Source organism: Larus michahellis, chromosome 1, assembly GCF_964199755.1.
Source record: "Larus michahellis chromosome 1, bLarMic1.1, whole genome shotgun sequence".
NCBI lineage: Eukaryota > Metazoa > Chordata > Aves > Charadriiformes > Laridae > Larus > Larus michahellis.
Genome location: NC_133896.1, coordinates 93,974,570 through 93,993,287, shown reverse-complemented (window position 1 = coordinate 93,993,287; position 18,718 = coordinate 93,974,570). Strand labels below are relative to the sequence as shown.

Sequence of the window (18,718 nt, the reverse complement as noted above, 5' to 3'; positions counted from 1 at the left end):
TGCCTTACAAATGCAGTTCAGCAACTTGAGCAAACACTTAAATAGCGTATTTCTCAGTCTGAAGCTTAACAGTGCTGGAGAATTGGGAAGTGATTAAGTGCACGTAGCTACACAGTGCAGCAATTTGTTAATACTCAGTTGTGCTTAGCTCCACAATCAGACAGGTCAGAGTTTTTGCCAGGCCTCTGCCAGAAGTGGGCAACAGCCTTCCTCCTCTTCCTCTCTCCCACCCCACAATCATTTCCCTTCAGTAAGCATGCATGATGCACAAGGCAAAGTATTTATAGTGCCATCTAGCTAAATTCGTGGCTGACACTTCGTTTCGTTCCTTCTTAAAACCCTGGGAAATTCCAGCAGTAGAAATTAAGGTAATAAAGCAGAGCCACTTTACAGTTGAGCAGTGAATGGGCAGGGAATGCCACAGTCAGGACTGCTCACTCAGCAGTTGGTACACGCTGAAGAGGCCATTAGGTGTGAAAAGTAACATGGAAGAGGCAATGTTGATTTTTTTTTTTTAAAAACAGCTTTGGAAGGAGCATACCAAGCGAAACAAAGTAACCCAGCCTCTTCTGTTGGACTGTCATTTGCACAGAAGAGCTCACAGGAGTAGAAGCTGCCAAGTCCATTACAGATGGGGGAGGTGAATGGTAAGGCATTCTCCTGTTACAGGACACCATTAAAGGCCATTTCGTCATTCAGTTCAGCAGAGGTGACATGAGGTAGGACTTGCTCTATTCCTGATAGCTGTTACTCTAGTCTATTCTTAAAACCCATACAGGGAGGAAGTCTGCGAAGTATCAAGGACGCATCTTCCAGTTCTTTGCTAACCTTGACATTCAAGAGTATTCCCTGAAGTCTCATCTCGACCTGCCTTGACTGCCGCAACTGAAGCTAGTGTCCCATCCGCCACAGCGAGATGGGTATGTTCGTCTTGGTAGCAGTCTCCACCTGAAGACAAATGTTTAGAGCTTCCCTTCTTAGCTGTGCCTACGGTTTCTGTTCTGTCCTTGTAAGTCATGTTTCTAAAGCCTTTAGTTACTATTTTTACTTGCCTTTGAGTTCTTTCCACCTGATCCATCTGTTCTGTGAAAGGCACTGCCCAAACAAGAAGGTGCTCTGGCTGAGGCTCCCCCAACACCACACAGGACAGCAACTGCCCTGTACTTCACTGCCTGTGTCCCCCTGTATTCTCCCCATTCTACAATGGTTTGCCTTTCTATCGGCTGCAAGATCCTAACGCATGTTCATCTTGTCCACATCCATACATGGAGAGCTGATAGGTTTTTCTTTCCCAGTAGCACAGGCAGAGCAAACAGCGGATACTGAAAGGATCGTGGAGCAATCTCATCATTAAGAGTGCGTGGCTGGGAGGCAGGAGTTGTGGCTGCTGGCTGCATCTCCGCCGCTGTCTCACCACGTGATTGCAACTTTCCACTTCTCTCTGCTGTACCTCAGTTTCTCCAACTATAAAACAAAGATAGTTGCATCTCACATTTGTCAAATGCATTGAGATCTGTGTATAAATGTGTAAAAAGACAGCTGATTGCTTTTTGGAAGAGGAAAGTGAGGAATGTGGCTTGTGAGAAATAGAACAAAACACCTGTTATTTTTTAAATTTTGTTTCATTTATTTGGCAGTAATATCCAAACCCCCCTGCTTCAAAAAATTACAAAATCAAGTAAAATAAGTGCACTAAGGAAACCTACAGAATACTGATAAATTTCACACACGTACAGGAGGGAATATAGAGGGAGAACTGGGACTTTTTTGTTTGTTGCTTAAATTTGGCTTTTTTTTGGGGGGGGGAGGAAGCCTTCCCTGCCCCTTACAGTCTGTACAGCAATTGTCCCAGAGGGCAATGGCTGTAATTCAGCACTTCCTTCCCCAGCAGCCAAGACACCCTGCAGAAGCAAGCGACAGACCAGGCTGCTGCGGGGTGCAGTCTGGGCATGGCTCACCGAATGGTTGCCCTTGCCCTCAGTGCGGGGAGGTGAGATCATTTCGGTCCCCACTGGGTACCGTAGCCCTTAGAACCAGCATCGCTCTCCACAGTTGTCTTTCCCTTTGAGGGCAGGAGGAGGAAGAAGCTCCACAGGCAGCAGCCCTTTCCATGGAGGCATGTTCACTGCATTCCTACCCTGTCGCTGCAGGCTGTCCTCGGAGGGTATGTCGTATGGCTTGTCAGAGAGCTCGGCCTGCCTTGCCTGAGACAGCAGCCCATGCCTCTGCCCTCCGTGCAAGCGCCAGCTCTGTAAACCTCAACTGCCAGCACCCACCTCTCCAGCTGTCCCCAGCGCCCATCCTTGTAGACCCCACGTGCACAGGAAACAGGATGGGGACTAGGGAACATATCGCATAATGCAGCCTACAGAAGCCCTTCAGCCGTGTGTTGGCCTCCCCTTCCTGCACATGCTCTGCTTTTCCCAGTTGGGAGATTCTCCTGACTGGACATTAAGATGTTATCCCCATCCAGGGAAAGCCTTTAAGGCAAGCTGTTGTGTTTTCTCTAAGGCACTTTAATGATCCAAGCTGGAAGGAAGCGAGCTGGGAGACACAAACTACCTTTCAGAGTAGGGCTGGAATAAAGCAAGATATTTACGAACAATGTTCCTGTGACTCCAGATCCAGCACACGAAGCTGTTCTGCTCATAGTGTTGGGGAGGAGTGAGGGTATGTCTAATGGGTGCTCCTGTTCCACCAATGACTTCCACCATTTATGAGGAAACAATGACTTCATCCCAGTGTAGCATTGTCCTCATTCCCCTCACCTTCACAGGTGACAGCTTCTCCAATCCAGACCCTCATGGGAAAAGAACCAGCCCCCTTCTGTATTTATTATGCCAAAACCTCCGAGCATGGTGGAGTAGATTACGATTCTCAGTGGAAATGTGGCACTGTGCCAAAGTCAACGGAAGTCCTCTGGGTTCACATCAGGAAAACAGCTCAAAGACCAGTCTTTAACAAATCTGGCTCATGGGCAAGACCACAGGAGGGACCAAGCTTTCTTCTTTTCCTAGGCTTGCTAGGTACCAGCTCATTCTTCCACTCCGAGGAAAGCACTGTGCAAAAAGGGGAAACTTGGGACAAAAGTCCTGCTGATCTTCACTCAAGCAGAACATGCTTTTGCAGATTCAAGTGGAGTTTCACTTGAGTAAGCACTAAGGACTGCAAGACACCTGGAAACAACTGCTGAAGTTGCTAACAAACAGGAAGATGGAAATCACAAGCAGTCATCTCAACTCACGGTGCGTGCAACTGCTTGGGATACACAGCAGGGCCATGAAGCAAACATGGAAACAGGACGTTCAGGTGTGTTGAGTGAGTGAAGTATGTTTGATAACTGCAGGAGAAAATCAGCTGGGCTTGAGGCTACACAGATGATTGTCAACAAAAGAGCATTTTGTTTACATTGAGGACCAACGCTCTGAGAAACAGGTCAGATGAAAATGACCCACGAAAGGATGTGAGGGTGGTGAAAGATGGTCTGATCAAAGACACTGTGAAACGCGTCAGTAACGAGGCTTCCAGCCCTGACTCCAAACTCAGACTGGGAATCAAAGAATAATGGTACTGCCTCACCCCAGAGGGAGATGGAAGGCCCAAGATGATGGCTAACAGTCCAAACTAAACAGTTTTCTACGGAATTAAGCTTTTTAAAATACCCTACTAATGGGATTGCCTGGTCCCTCTGTCTCTGGACTACTTGGCACTTCCCTCTGGGCAATTTAGAGAGGCATAAGCACGGACTTTGAGCACTTGGTCAATGCTAGGTAAGGGAGCAAGAGCTAGAGAGCTGCAGCGTCAATCCATGCCTGGTGAAACTAATTACATCCAGCCCTGTCTCGTCTTCTATGAGGGACATTGCTACCCCCCATTGAGAAATACCCTGTAATGCAGGACTCACAAGTTGCTTGTGGTGTTTGCAGTGGCTGAGCGCAGTATGGTACAAACTGTGCACGGGCATTACAGCACTGTCAGTAACAAAAACCCACAGGCTGGGTTTTCTTGAAAGATCTAGAGCTACAAAACATACAAAAGCTGAATTACTACCATAGGAAATAAAGTAATAAAAAAAACCCAACCAAAAACAAAAGGGGGAGTCAGCATGTGAACGTGATAAGAAAAAAATACAATAGCACCTCTAAGGAAGGGGCAGGGAGAGTAAGAGTGAGATGAGGTCAAAAGGAACCATGTTGTGTTGGAGCCCACAATGTACTGGAGGAGCTGCTGGGGACAGTCTGGTGGAAAGCAAGGAGGAATGTGCTGGACTCATGCCAGCAGCATGGCACCATGACTTCCAGGTGTCACACCAGGCTGACCAGCTTTGAGGAGCTCAAAACCAAAGGGGAGGGTAAGCAGGGCAAGGTCCTTGGCTAATGATGCCCTGCAGCACACATGCTCAGCCACAAAACTGCCGGGCCTGTATTTCTGCAGCCAAGGCTGGTGCTGACAATTGTATTGATTGAAGACCCCCTTTTCTATCCAGCACTGACCTCCATCCTTTCCCCAGATCCAGGGGAACAAGAAATCCCTGTTAACTCTTGGAGGGAGCTGCTGTCTGCTCTGGGAGAGAGTCCCAGAGGCTGCTGTAAGTCCCTCCCAGCCTTCCAAGGCCCCAGCAATGAAGCTCCCTGAACAGGTGGGCTCTGCTCCCCTTTCCTGGCCCCATTCTCTGTGTATTACAAAACAAATAACCCATCGCTATACAATGTAAATATCTGTGACTGGAGAACTGTAGCAGACACTTGTGCATACTGAGATCAGCACTGGAGGACAGGGTGGCAGGTTGGGCCCATCCTCCTAGGCTCCTCCGGTGTGGAGGCCCCTTACATCTCCTTGGTGCGCATTCTCTTGGTCTTCTCAGCCGTCTCCTAGAGAAAGACAGCACAAAAGTGAAGCTCTGCACTGACACAGGAGCTAGCAGTGCCCTGAAGCCTTTGGTCTATCTACAAGCAGTGCCAACACTGGCTTACACCTCAAAGACCCACGCCTGTATTTGTCCCCACAGGTAACAGGGATCCCCCTTCACTGCACTCCCCCTTCTACCAGAAGTCTCCAAGTGACAGAAGCAGAGGGAACTCCTCTAGTCTGGAGAGACTTAGCGCAAGTAGACCTTCCCAGCTTCGTGCTAACCTGATGCTTCTGCAGTTCCTGAACATATCTAGCCAGCTCCTCCTCAGTCAAGTCTTGATCAGGTCGCTGTCTCCGAGCAGGCACCTTCTCGTTCTTCCCTGCAAACAGAAACGGAATCCAGCGTTATCACAAATGGGGGATGCAAATTTCAGAGGCTGAACCGTGCAGAACAAAAAGAGGCAGGTCAGCCACAGCACACCTCAAGCTTAGGAAGACTTTGCTGTAAGACAGTATGAATTGGCTTCTTAGAAAGAGAATGGGCCTTGCGGCTGCCTGGGACTTCAGGACCTGGGCATCCAGTCTGCCCCCATCTCTCCCTCCCACGTGATAAAAAATAAAACCACAAGGAAGAGGCTGCATATTATTTAAAAGAAGCATCTATAATTACTTCACATATCTTGGCCTCTTGTAGGGAATAAATGGAAGCTCAGTGCTATCCAAGTATAATAACTGATGCCTAATGAAGAGGTAATTTTGCTCAGTGAAGATGCAACTTGCTGATGCATCTGATCTGATTCTTTGGTTTCATTATCCCTCTAACAATAGCCTCTGACACCTCTGCTGCTCTGACATGGGCAGAAAGTCAAGGAATTGTAGTCCCACTGCATGCTTCTGCCATGGATGCAGGGAACAAAACAGGCAGCAAGACTGGGTGTTGCATAGCAACTCTGAAATTTTTTTCTGGGGAGGCAGCAAAAAGTCTCTCATTCAGCTGCTTAACCTCTGACACCTACCCACAGCTCCTCTGGCAGCTCTATTAGTATTACAGTTATCTTTTCTGAGGTGAGTTCCTGCTGCCACGGCCAACTCTGAGGTGAGGTGATCCCGAAGCCTCTGCTGCAGAAGGCAGATAAACACGAAAGAAACTCTGTACATACTTGCTGCTCTTTGCCTCTTTCCTAATCTCCTATTAGCTCGGGTTTGGCCAACATGGAGCATGTGAGGGTGACAGAGAAGCCACACATAGAGAAGCTGAGGAAAAGCAGGAGAGAGTAGAAATCTGGACAGCTGGTGCTCTCAGAAAGATAAGAAGCAAAGATGCCTTTGGTACAAAACCAAATACAAAAATTGTCTGGAGAGCATACAGACCCTCGCATGTCATTGCGGTGCACACCCAGTTCCCACAGGCACAGACGCAGCGATTGCACTCCACCTGGGTCTCTGCTCCATCCTCATAGGTTTCATCTTCCAAGGCACACTCTAGAGAGACACAAAACACGGGCAGTGGTTGTGAGAGAGCGAGCAGGCTAAAGACAACATACTTTGAAGATACCTTGAGAGAGAAGAGGTACAAGGTTTTGGAGGAGGCCTTCCTTCCACTAACCACCAAAAGTTTCATAATGACTAAAATATTCATGCTGAATTTGGTGCGTGAAATCAGCCAAAAAATAATTTGGGAAAGTCGAACACTTCACTTTGTTTCCTCAAAAGAACACATTTAAATTTGTCAATTCCAAATGAAATCTCATTATTGGATTTGTCTGAATTTCCTAATCTGTTATACATAGAAGAGAACCCCCAATGTGAAAGTTTTGGTTACTCTGAAACAATTCCTGTTTCAGGTGAGAAGTTGGGGAAATGATATGTGTATTTGCTGTTGCCCAGAGAAAGGAAGGGGAAAAAAAAAAGATGTCTTATTTCAGCTCACATTTCTTCTCACAGCTCGATTGTATGTTTAAGTCGGGGCCCGCAAAGCATTCAAGGGCCCATATGGTGTTAGGTGAAAACCAGCTGATCATGTTTTCAAGGGGAGGTGCAGCATCCCTAGCTTCCACTGAATCAAGCAACAGAGACTTCAACTTAATATTCCCTAAGAAGCACAGCCTCTGTCTGCTCCTCTGTGCGACCGCAGCGGGATGTAAATACGGCACCTTTGGACTGGTACCCCCTGAGGAGACAATTAGATGAATGGCTAGGCATGCCTGGTCAGCAGAACACTAAGCTGCTTCCACGTGAACTGTAGCACTAAGTGGGGTTTGGAAAGACAGTGAACTTTGAGATGTTCATCAGGGAGGGTCTCTGTGTGAAAGGCAAAGCATAGCAGGACTTCGGTCTGGCCTGACTTTCCCAAGTTATCCAGACATGAACTCACATGATTTATCTCCGTACTGTTAAATGCCTTGACTTTCAAAGCATACTGTATCCATTTGACCTATGCCTTTGCTTCTAAAATTCAAATCTTTTTCATCACGAGAGCTGTGGGAGCTCTGGGACAGAAAAAACAGTACTTTTGACAATGTAGGGACAAAGGGTGCCGTTGGATGGGAGGCAGGCGTATATCAACATTGTCCCTGGGAGTGGAGTTACAGCATCTGATGTCTGTCCCAAAGCTGGTCTCTTTTCTTTCCTCCCTTCCCAGGACCCCTCTCTGGTTCCCCAGCACAAGTAAGGAGCTCCTACTTTTCTCTGGTGGGTTGAAGGATGGGCTGAGGCACTTGAGAAATTCACTGAAGCTGAGCTTCCAGTCAGCATTTTCATCTGACAACTCGATGAGGGCATCTACGCAGAGTCCCCTGAAAGGAAACACAGACGCATGTTCTGCACAGGGCTGTACTGGACTAATTCCTGCTCTACTGGCTTCAGAGTACAGAGGAGTAAAACCAGTAATAACTACGAAGACTCTGAGATGCCTGGCAGAAGTGGCTTCTGTAAGGAAACCTCACTGAATATAGACAAAAGAAAAACAGTCACAAAATACTCCCTGTCTGGCAAAGGGCTAGGACGTGGGGGGATATTCAGAACATCAGGAATAAGACCCTGTTGACACCTACATGTTGTCACACGAGTGAAGATGCAAGCACAGCCTAACAACAAGTAGCCTGTTGTCCTCATTGTCTCACACGCAGTGGCATGCACACAGAAAAAGGGAAACCTTTCAAACTACATTTTCATGTGATGCTTGTACCAGCTCTAACTGCAGGCTGCCCATGAGCTGTGTTCTCCCACCATCTTCCTTGCACTGGATCTAGCTATCAGGCAAAAGGTGAGTAAGGTCCATTGGAAAGCTAATTTGTTAGGAAATAAAAAAGATGACAAATTTTCCGTCACCCAACTCACCTTCTGGCTGAAACCCTATGAGATTTAAGGCAAAAGAGCGTTGAATACATGCCTAACGTGAAGGGTAGAGGTGGGGCACTGTTCCATTTGGTGATATTCACACCTAATTAAGTGAGAACGCACTTCATACACAGCTGTCTTTGTTAGTGCAAGCTGTAACTGGTATTTGCCATGAGTGGATTTTCATGCCCCCTTCTACCACATCTGGCCCTCCTGTTCACCGCCCACCTGAGCAGCTTGTTGGTCTCCTGGTCCATGTAGGTGGTGATGTTGACAGCAGTCTCATTCTGCTCTACAAACTTCAGGAATTCAGTGGAGTCCAAGCGAGAATCGCCATCGTCAAAGCTCTGCAGGGAAAGATGGCAAGATGTGAGAGGGTCTGATTTTTCAGTTCAGGGTACCCCTTCCTTCTCCCTCTTCCATACGTACTTAGCACTTCTGAAGCTTTAGTGAAACAGGTTGCATCATCCCTGTTTTGCACAAAGAAGAGAAGCTCAGAGAAAAGCAGCAACATATCCATACTAGCATCAGAACCGGCAGACAGGATCCTACCCTTGTTCTCACCGATAAGCTACACTGCCTCTCATTCACCTCCTGCTGCTTGATTTATGGCTCTAACCCCATTTCTTCTCTTTGTTCCAGCCAGCTCTTAGCTGCCTTATATACCTCCTGCCTTAAAGCAAACCAGTTGCATTCAAGGAGGTGTCAGCTTCCCAACACGTGTAAGTCCAAAGCTGTGCCTGGACTGTGACAGTGACAAAAGGGGAAATCACAGGAAGCAATTTGCTGCTGATCCCGAAGAAGGAACAATTTAATGCAACAGCACAACGCCTCGCCACCAACTTCTTAAGGTCCCGACAGGACTCCTGGCACTGAAGAGCAGGACTTTTAGCGACAAAATCCTGGCTGTACTCCCAAAGAAGTAATTGCATTTTGCCTCCCTGTTTGGAGATGTCATATCACAGTGCTGGGAACTCAGCAGGAACTGCTAGGCCCCCTCAGACAGCTGCATTGCAGTGAGGGGAAAATGAATTCTGCACACAGACTGCTGCTGGCTAATTTTTTCTGCGTGACTTGGGGCAGGTCACTGTGTCTCCTCATGCAGTGCTTCCAGGAATGCTGGAAGAGATGTTGCCTGTTGTTACCTCTATGTGGCTCAGGAGAAACCTGTAGGGCTAGGAAAATTACTCTGTGTGCTGTAGCCTGTGTGTAACTGCTCCACTAACATGTTTCAACTTCTACGAGACTTTGAAGTCTCTCGTCCCGCTGTTTCTTGTGAAAGTGGCCGCAGTTCCCGTAACGACCCTGACTCAGTTAAGCTAGTTTTCTTGCCTTTCAACGCTATGGTCTGCTTTTATGTGTTCCCCCAGAGACCCTCCGAAACAGCAGCTTCCCACTACAGGCCTCACTCACTCCTCTTGAAATAACATCCTTCAAGGTTGTGGCCTGCTTGATGAACAACCCACATCCCAGTGATCCACACAAGTTGGGCTCCCAGGAGGTAAACAGCTTAATCCCACATCTACAAACCTCCTCATCAAGGAGAAAAGGGAAATGCTTCATCTGATCTTTGCCTCCAGTGTTTATGACCCGCAGGGCAGGAATCAGGCCATTCAAAGAGCGGGAGTGCGGAGCCCTGGGGCTGGGCACTGCAGAATTTCTACAGCAACAGCAGACCCTCATTGGTAAAGTAAATTTGTGTGTATCTGAACCCACTTAGTTTCCTTTGCTTGGATTTGTCCCAAGTTGCTCCAAGCTCTGGATTCTGCTTTAGAAGTCTTTCAAAGCTTGAAGAGTTGCTGATATGGTGGGTTACCACCTGACTGAGAAGGAAATTCCCCTTTTGGTCTGAGAGAAGGTATGGCTTTGTCATGGAAACTTTCACTCGCTTGTGCCTGGGATCTGCAGTGCTGCAGAAAAAGGGGGGACAATAAAGACAACATGAGGCTGTCTGCCTCTGAGCTGCGGCCATGGGATTTCACCACCTTCCCGACAGGCATGAGGCCAGGGGTGACGAGGCTGTGCTATGGCAGTGGAGCAAGCTGGTGGCTGTCTCAAAGGCGATGACCTGAGGAGACTCTCCGTGAAAATGGCTGGGGACAGCACGTTTGCAGTGGGAGGGACTGAGCAGCTCCGCTCTGCAGGACGCTGCAGCTTTCAGGTGTTGGCAGGTGCCAGCGGGGGTGCCCAAGGCAGTGGGACACAAGTGGGTTTCCACAAAAAAAAGCAGCATTAATGGCTACAAAGGCGAAGATACTCTCGGGAGTACGGGGACCAGCTCTTCTGTCTCACCAGGGGGTGCCATTGCCATGGCAAATTTGCTTGCAGCGCTAACTCCTGTCAGGCACCATTAATCTCTTGCTGTCAACAGCTTATGATTTAAACACTCTCCCCCTTTCCCCACCTGCTCCTCCAGCTCCATCCTGAATGCTTTGAAGTCTTTATCAGGAGCCGGGTGTGAGGGGGAGGGATGCAGCAGCGCATGTGGCAGAAGCATGGGAGAAGTGCGTGTCCACTGATTACAAAAGGGGGTGGGGACGGACTGAGGGACAGACTGGCAGGGAAAAGGGAAGACGGAAGAGGAATGGAATTATCGCAGTGCCCGAAAGTCATGCGCGGCTCCTCTCTCTCTGCAGAGCACTAGGGAACTGCCAGCTCTCGGCCACAACTGAGCCATACTCCTTGCAAGCAAATATTCCTCTTGAAGCCCCCAAGCATCCCCTATCACCATCTCAACATGGCCTTGGGACTGTCTAGAACAAAGGATCAGCAGCCCCTGCCCTGGCTTCCTGCTCCTTTTACCTGCACTTCCAGCCCTTTCACCCACCTTTTCTCCTCTGGCTCTCTTTTGTCCCCTGAGATCAGTTCTTCTGTCCCCCACCACAGGCATGCTTGGCCTGCCCTCCTCCTTTTCCCCAGGGCAGGTCAGATCCCCAGGGATGCTCCAGGTCTGGGCGGTCACATAGCTGTGTCAGTGGCTCTGTCAGCAGCTGCTGCAGGCAGCCCGTAACACATCACGGTGTAGGACATACCAGACCTCCCAGGCACCCAGCTTGACAGGCCCATCACACACTGGAGCCTCTTGGGTGGGGGCATGGCAGCTGCTCTGCTGCCAGGAAAGGGCAGCAAAACGTTTCCCGCCGGGGCAGGAAACCTAGTCTGGCCTATAAGGCAGGTGCTGCTCTACTTGCCTTGAAATACTTGTCCAGGACTTCGCTGTAGTTGCTGCCCTTGGAAAACCATCCATCTGGGATAATTTCAGCTTCCAGCCACTGGATGACACGGCGACGAAGCTCATCTCTGTCCGACTGGTAGCAGACGACTGTCACAGGAGAAGGTGTAGTAGAAGAAAAGCAAGGATGAGTGAAATGGAAGTTAGCAGGGAGACTGCAGAGAGACGACTGGAAATAAAAACCAGCCAGACAGCCCTGATGGCAGTTTGTAGGCCCCCCCCTCCTTGGAGATGTGCCACGGCCACATCAAAGCAGAGGTGCCATGTGCTGAACAGCGGATGGGCTGTGGGTGACACCATGCGGCAAGGCCAGAAAACGACACTCCTCCCAAACCCTTTTTGCCTTCCTGTCCCCGAAGTTTGTGAAAGAGCAACTCGGGGTGGACTCGTCTTGGTGTGAAGAGTCCCCGGACCAAGGGAGAAACGTGACTGACAGTGTCCCCAGGCTTCCTTATACTGTGCAGAACAGGCATTCAGCTGTTAGCCCTCAAGTACCAAAACCTATATCCTCTGCAAGGGCGAAGACTAAACTGAGCAAGCCTTTCCACCATGCTTTCCCCAGGACTTGAGTTTTGGAGCCTAACATCTCAGGAGAATTCGTTTCTTCAAAGCCTTGACTTGCCCACCCTGATTGGAAATGAGAGGGGGTCAAGATGGGCTTGTTTGCAGTGCTCTCCAGAGTCACAGGTTTCACTAAGTGGATATCACCTTGTGTGCTAATACTGATCTATGTATTTCGAAGCAAAACTGAAAGCCTAGATCTTCTGGCTTCTGTGAGTTGTCACACCTGCCCAGAGGCCAATGGAGCCAGAAGGGGAATCAGTGTGCATTTGTGTCGCTTACACACACTAAGGATCTCCTTCTGAATCCAGTGACTACAATCACAACCGGATGGACAGTTTCTGCATGTGTAGTTTTGAACTTCCTTGAAACTGCTTTGAGGTGGTGGCCGTGCCCTGAAAATGGTCCTTTCCCTTAAGTTTGTACTTGGATTTGCTCTCATCTGTCCTAGGAAGCTGAAGTTGACAATTACACAGCTCCGGCACTTAGAGGCCATGGATGGGAAAAGGGTCCCCTGATGAAGAACAGGCCATGGCCCCAAAATTCGTAGTCTAAGTACACAAGGTATAAGCGGAGAAACCAGGCACAGGGAATCAGACTTGTTCGTTGATGGGAGAGGTAGTTCAGCTACACCTCCTGACTCCCCAGGTAATGCCCCCTTCATTACGTAGTGTTACGCCTGTGCCCATCAGTTAATCACTCCTGAAGCAAAATCTCGCAAAGTCTCCTTTCAAAAGAGTGTCTCTTCCCTCAGTCTGGGTGGTGAACACAGCTTGTGTCCCTAGGAGCAAACTGGGTTTCACCGCACCTTGTACGTGCTCTGAGTCCCTGAGACATCCCAGCACGGTGAAGAGCACAGGAGATATATGAGCTCTGAAAGGTTACCCAGGAGTAGAGAGCCAGGCAATCATATTTCAGCCGATTTACCAACTCAGACTGCAACAGCCAGCGCAGAGGTATCACTTTTACACAGAGCTGTTCAACTCCCCCAGCAGACCTTCCTCCCCACCTCTCTTCCCAAACACATACAGAGGCCCCAGCCACGCAAGGAGACGGCTTCTCACCTGGACTTGCAGCTGGATTCTCAGACTTCTTCTCTGTGATTGGAAAGACAGAAGAGCATATTTCTGACACAACATGAAGCAATACAAATCTCTTCCCACCCTGGGTGCCACTTGGGCAAGAGCAGAGGAAGCTGGGAGCCTTTGGAAACATGAGGGCCACATGTATGATTAAGGGACTGGAACATGTGTCACCCGAGGGGAGGCTGAGGACTGTTCAACCTGAAGAAGAGAATGCTCGGGGGCAATACCATCAATGTTTATGCATCTGATGGGAAGGAATGAAGAAGACTGAGTCAGACTCTTCTCTTGTGGTGTCCACTGACAGGGCAAGAGGCAACAGGCACATATTTAAACACAGGGAATTCCATCTGAACATAGGGGAACACTTTTTTACTGTGAGGCTGGTTGAACACTGGAACGGGTTGGCAAAAGAGGTTGTGGAGTCTCCATCCTTGGAGATACTCAAAAGCCTGGACTGGACACAGCCCTGGGCAACCTGTTCTAGGTGACCCTGCTTGAGCAAGGAGGTTGGAGTAGATGATCTCAGGAGAGGAACTCCTTTGCTACCTCAATGATCCCATGATTCTGAGTTACTTCTTAGCAACAGGCTACATGTGGTTCTGGCAGAGGTTTCGCTCAAGCACCAAAGGAGGTGAAGCAGTTCGGGCCTGTGCTATTTTTCCCATGCCATCTGATCACTCTTGGAACAGTTCTTTTCAGAGTTCACCCCTCATTTAGGAGAGATGGGCATGTGCAAGGCTGGGACCCAAGATATGGGCGCGAGTTAAACAGCCCTGCCATTGAGGCGAAATCCTTGCTCCTAAAGTTCTTGAGGGTCCTTCATGAACTTGAATGGTAGTATGGGCTTTGGGAGTTTATCCTGAGAGTCTGACCTTTCCTTAGCAGGTAGACTGAGAGACCTGCCTGGCGGAATCCACGAGCTCAGAGAGAGACAGGCAGGAGGAAGAACTTGCCCTGCTCTCCTAAGTGCCCCCTCCCCCCAGTCCAGGGAGACAATAGCTCCAAGATCCCACCACAGCCAAGGTGTCAGGGCCCCAAGTGCACTAATGAGGGCCTTAATTGGCCCTGCCAACCTCACCTAGGGCCTTCATCCACACTCTCTACCCATCAGCCCATTTCAGCTGATGCCTCAGCCCCTAAATCCTTGCCTGGGATTATGTTGTAGGTATGCCTGTCTCCAGATCTGTTGTGACCATTCCTGCACTTGCAATAGATCCTGTCAATCTAGGCCCTAACCTGGTGACTGTCTTCCCACCTGTATCTCAGACTGCTATAGACTGCATCACTATGGACTTGTCTGGCAATTACAGGCCTGTGCCTGATCCTGGTTACCACCACCGGACCTGATCCTGACTTGAATTCACGGCTCAACTTCAGGCCTGGTGATCTGGACACTTGGTTGAACCTGGCTGTTGTTCCCCGGCTTGCCCTGTTAGCCCACTCAGCAGCTGTGGGAGAGGGTCCTGGCTGGCAAGACCTCCGCACCTCTGCCTTGCCTCGTCATCACACTTGGCTTCCCGCTCTCCCTCCCTTAGAAGCTAGCCAGCCCTCATCACTCCCTGACACAGGGTTACCTTTACAGTGGCCATCGTAATCCACCTGGATTTTGGATCCAGTGAGGCAGGCGTCACGGTGCAGCTCACAGTGGTTCAGATACGTCTTGCCATTGCTGCCGCACACAGGCCTCTTATGAGGTTTGCATTGCTGTGAGAGAGCCAGAGAAGACAGCATTTTTCCTCCCTCTTTAGGACAGCTAGAGGGAAGCAGGGGAGTCCCAGCATCAGCCTGGCTCAACAGAAGCCCCCATGGCCCAAAAGGTGTTTACAACAGGCTGAGCCCACCCACCACTGTCCCAGAAAAACCTGCACAGAGAAGTCTGTGGGTGTGGGTTCAAAGGCTTCTCTTTATCCCAGCCCCCGTCACCACCACCATGACAAGAGCCTTCCTGAAAGCAGAGCCCGTCAGAGAAATCAGTGCCCAGCATAAATGCTATGTGTAATCCTGCAACTGCTGCTCTATATGCCTTGGATGTGCCTGGCCAGAGGCATTTCTGTGACTCTTCTGCGCACCTCTGCTCGTTGAGCTCCATTACATCTCTTTGTAGACTGCTCCACCTTTCTGCAACTGAATGCAGAATAAGCCAACAGCCATGAACAAAGAGCACAGCCTACAGCAGAGGACGAGTTCACCAGTGCCACTGTTCAGGCTGCAGGCTTCTTTCTCGTGTCCCTTTCAGTCTGGCCAAGCCTATCCAGAGTGACAGACTCTCTGGTAACGGGGCGTTTCACTCTGCAGTGCCCAGGCTGGCTGTGTGAGAGTTGCAGGCTCTGAGGGAAGTGGGAACAAAGAGCCACATGCCCATTCCCAGGAGCCAGGCAGGAATGGCTTGAAAGCGAAGGGCAGAGCGGAGTAGGGAGACACTGTGTCTCTACAGCTGGGAAAGGCTCTTCTAATCATCTCCGGCTCCCTGCTGGACGGAGCTATTCATCCTCACAGCACTCCACCGCAATTATTTCCATTTTACAAAAGCTGATCTTTAGTAGGGTGCTTGTAACCTCCTCAAACAAGATGCCAGTGGGGGCAGGTTGTCTTGGAGCTCGCAGACCACTCCCTAGAGTGCCCTCCAAAGCCAGCTGCCTATCAATACCCTACAGGGCTTTCCCAACAAAAGACCTCCAGCCAAGTCTCCTGTGCTTGTAAAGACCCCAGGCAGTTGTGTGAGTAGCACAGCTGCAAGCCCCAGACAATATCTATCCTGCAGGGCTCTTCCCCCGCACCACACTGGGAAAGGCCCTGCTGTTCGAAGAGCCACTGTGAATTTGCAGCTGCTCCAAAACAGCCATAGCCTCATCCCATCACGGGATCTTTCCAGTGACCGAAATACAGCCCAGGAGGGTACTGGTGATGCCCATCCCAGAGGCAGAAGCTGTGCCACCCTCCTACCTCAATGCAGAGACAAGTTGGCTCTCCCTTCTCTGTCACTGCACACTCCCGCCCAGCTCCGCAGAAAACATTGGCGCAGATCTTGGATTTGCTCCTTGGCTCTTCCTGCAGGATACAAAGTAAAAGACACAAAATACATCAAGATACCCAGAAGAGCAGCAACACAGCTTTAAAAAATAACACATTTAACTTCTAGACTGAACCAAAGAGCACCGAGGCGGTAAGGCACAGATCACAGAACAAGAGAGACATGACTGCAACAGATGGGACAGCTCAGACAATAACCAGGAGCAGACACAAGAGCTAGGGCTACAGTCTCAGCAACAGAGGGCTTCCCTGAGGTCATCCCCAGAAAATCACCTAGGAGAACTGGAGCAAACATGAACAAAAGAAAGTCTAGCATGAATGGCAAAAATAATTCACTCGTGTCGAGGACTGCTGTCTTCAAAATGTTTTCCATGGAGGGTAGGGAGCAGAAATGGCTTTGCTTCAGACATTTAAGAAGTCGAGCAGAACCCTGGAGAAAGGTGGGATACCAAACAGGCAGAAATCGCCATCAGGCACCAGATAATGCCCCTGTCACAAAAAAACTTCAAAAAACTACGTGGCCCATTATCTTGCCTTCACTGGTCAAGATTAAACACTTCAAAGGAAGAGACACCGTCATAGATAATTATACAGTAACCTTCTCACAGAGAAAATTTCTTCCTGTCCCTGACAGCCAGCAGTTAACTTATGCCCTGCAGCACAATTTATACGCTTTGCAGTTTTCTCCTAGCCAAAGTCACCACAAGTATTCTTGTTGTTCATGTAACTGTCAAATCCTTTGAGTCCCACTATGTACTCAAACTGGTGACACCTAGCAGGGAAGATTTCCCTAGGTTAATAATGTTTTCAATAAAACCACGATTTACTTTTATCAGTTTAACGTCTTTTTTTCTTTAGACTTTTAGAAGAGAAGACTGTTCCAGGGGTTCAGACTTTGGAGACCCTGGTTTAATTCCCTGCTTTGTCATTAATTTCCTTTGTGACTCTCATTTCATCTAATATTTTCCACCTGGAAGTTCAGTATCTGGTTCAGGCTAGCCAACTGGCTTCCTCAACCGTTTTGTATCAGAGACAGTAGACTGAGGAATGTAAAATAATCAGTGGGATAGGTCAATCACTTCGGCTGTGACTCTTCTCTCTGATACACAAAGGTTTTTTTACCCTCTTATCTGAGTATTATTCTTAACCTCGGCCTATTTGTGGTATCTTTGTACCTCCATCATATACTTCTGAAAGTAGGTGATCAAAAAGGAGCAGGATTTGCCTGAGGAGCAAGCATTATCGATACATTTAATAACAAATGCTGAGCACAGTTTTTCTCCTATTGCTTCTTTGTCCTAATTTGTGTTTTTGTTGGTTTTTTTTTTTTTTTTTGTTTTGCTTTTAAACCACAATTCCACAGTGAGTTGTTGTCTTTACTGAACAGCCCGCAGTGACAACCAGCTCATTTTCTGAATGGCTTCGCCCTGGTCCTCAAAATGTTTTCTCTACTGGCCTACTGCACAGTCATCAAGCCCAAGAAGGTCTTTTCAAAGCACTGCAGGATTCCCTCCAGGTTCGCATAGCGACAAACACCTTTCCTACTCTCTGCAAATATTCCTGTCTCACTGCTTACCCTGTGAAATAAAAATACAGTATTCAGACACACCAGTCTTAGCTCAGAAACACACACTGTGTCCCAGGCCTGCTCACCCCATGAAGACAGTCTGTTATCCTCCCTCTGCCCCTTCATCCCCCTTTCACATATGGTTTCTGAACTATGAAAGTCACTCTGCCCGTCCTGCTGCATCCACCTCTTCTTAGCTGTCTTCTGGTCAAAGGCTGGGGTAAGCGATCTAGGCACTTCTGGGGTGGGATGGAGCCAAGACGAGTGCGTCACCGCACAAAGCAACCTCACACATCTTAAGGCAGGAAAGGAAGAATAACTCATTTTGCAAAAGCACAAAGAAAAGCCAAATTCTCCCCAGGCTGGAGTATGGCTAAGGCTCACCTAAAACACACTGTAGGCACCTAAGAGCTGATCTATTTAAAGGGTTTCAAACAACATGCCCACCCCTTCACTGAGCCAGAGACCAGAAAAAAAACGAAAAATTGCTAGACACGGCTTTGAAATGCCACCCACCAAGGTCTGTAATCCAGGTGCCTGGCAATAGATGGCAGTACTCTGCCTCTCCTTACCCACGGCCAGGCAAGACTGCCAGCAGCAAGCTCCCGGCCATGCCCACCGATGCCAAACCTGGCTCTTGCCTCCTGGGCTGAGACGGCACTGCTACAACCGCAGCCGGCCTCAGCAGGAGTCCGCAGGGACCAAGCTTGGGTTGCAGGACTCCTCTCCCCTCGCCAGCTTGCTGGAAACCAGGCCCGCGACGCGGCTTTCCTGGCCACAGCTTCCTCCCCTGTAGCGCCTGAGCCCAGGAGCCATCCTGCAGCTCTCCCACTGGGACCCAGGGTGGGGATGCTGTCAGGGTGACACTGCCAGAACAGCCTCTGAGGACAACCTGCCTCCTGCCAGGCTGGAGAGCCACGTTGTCTGATTTTTCTTATTAATCAAAGCAAGACAGTTTAGTGGTTGCTTCTTTGTTGTTGTTTTAAGCTGTTCGAGGCTGGCAGTGGGTCAGAGCTGGTTGCCATGTGCCGGCACGGCTATCTCCACCCCAGG

General features: G+C 49.2%; 1 protein-coding gene across 1 annotated transcript in view; it reads right to left on the bottom strand.

Moving 5' to 3' along the window:
- Positions 1–1,603: 1,603 nt before the first annotated feature.
- FSTL1 (follistatin like 1) overlaps positions 1,604–18,718 on the bottom strand; it is a 56,865-nt gene continuing 39,750 nt past the window's right edge. Inside the window, exons 3-11 of the mRNA XM_074593720.1 lie at positions 16,012–16,116; positions 14,643–14,772; positions 13,048–13,080; positions 11,382–11,512; positions 8,419–8,537; positions 7,534–7,646; positions 6,223–6,333; positions 5,134–5,231; positions 1,604–4,871 (exon numbers count right to left, since the gene is read on the bottom strand). Of these exons, the coding sequence (XP_074449821.1) occupies positions 4,827–4,871; positions 5,134–5,231; positions 6,223–6,333; positions 7,534–7,646; positions 8,419–8,537; positions 11,382–11,512; positions 13,048–13,080; positions 14,643–14,772; positions 16,012–16,116 (885 nt within the window). The 3' untranslated portion in view covers positions 1,604–4,826. The remainder of the gene's footprint in view (positions 4,872–5,133; positions 5,232–6,222; positions 6,334–7,533; positions 7,647–8,418; positions 8,538–11,381; positions 11,513–13,047; positions 13,081–14,642; positions 14,773–16,011; positions 16,117–18,718) is intronic.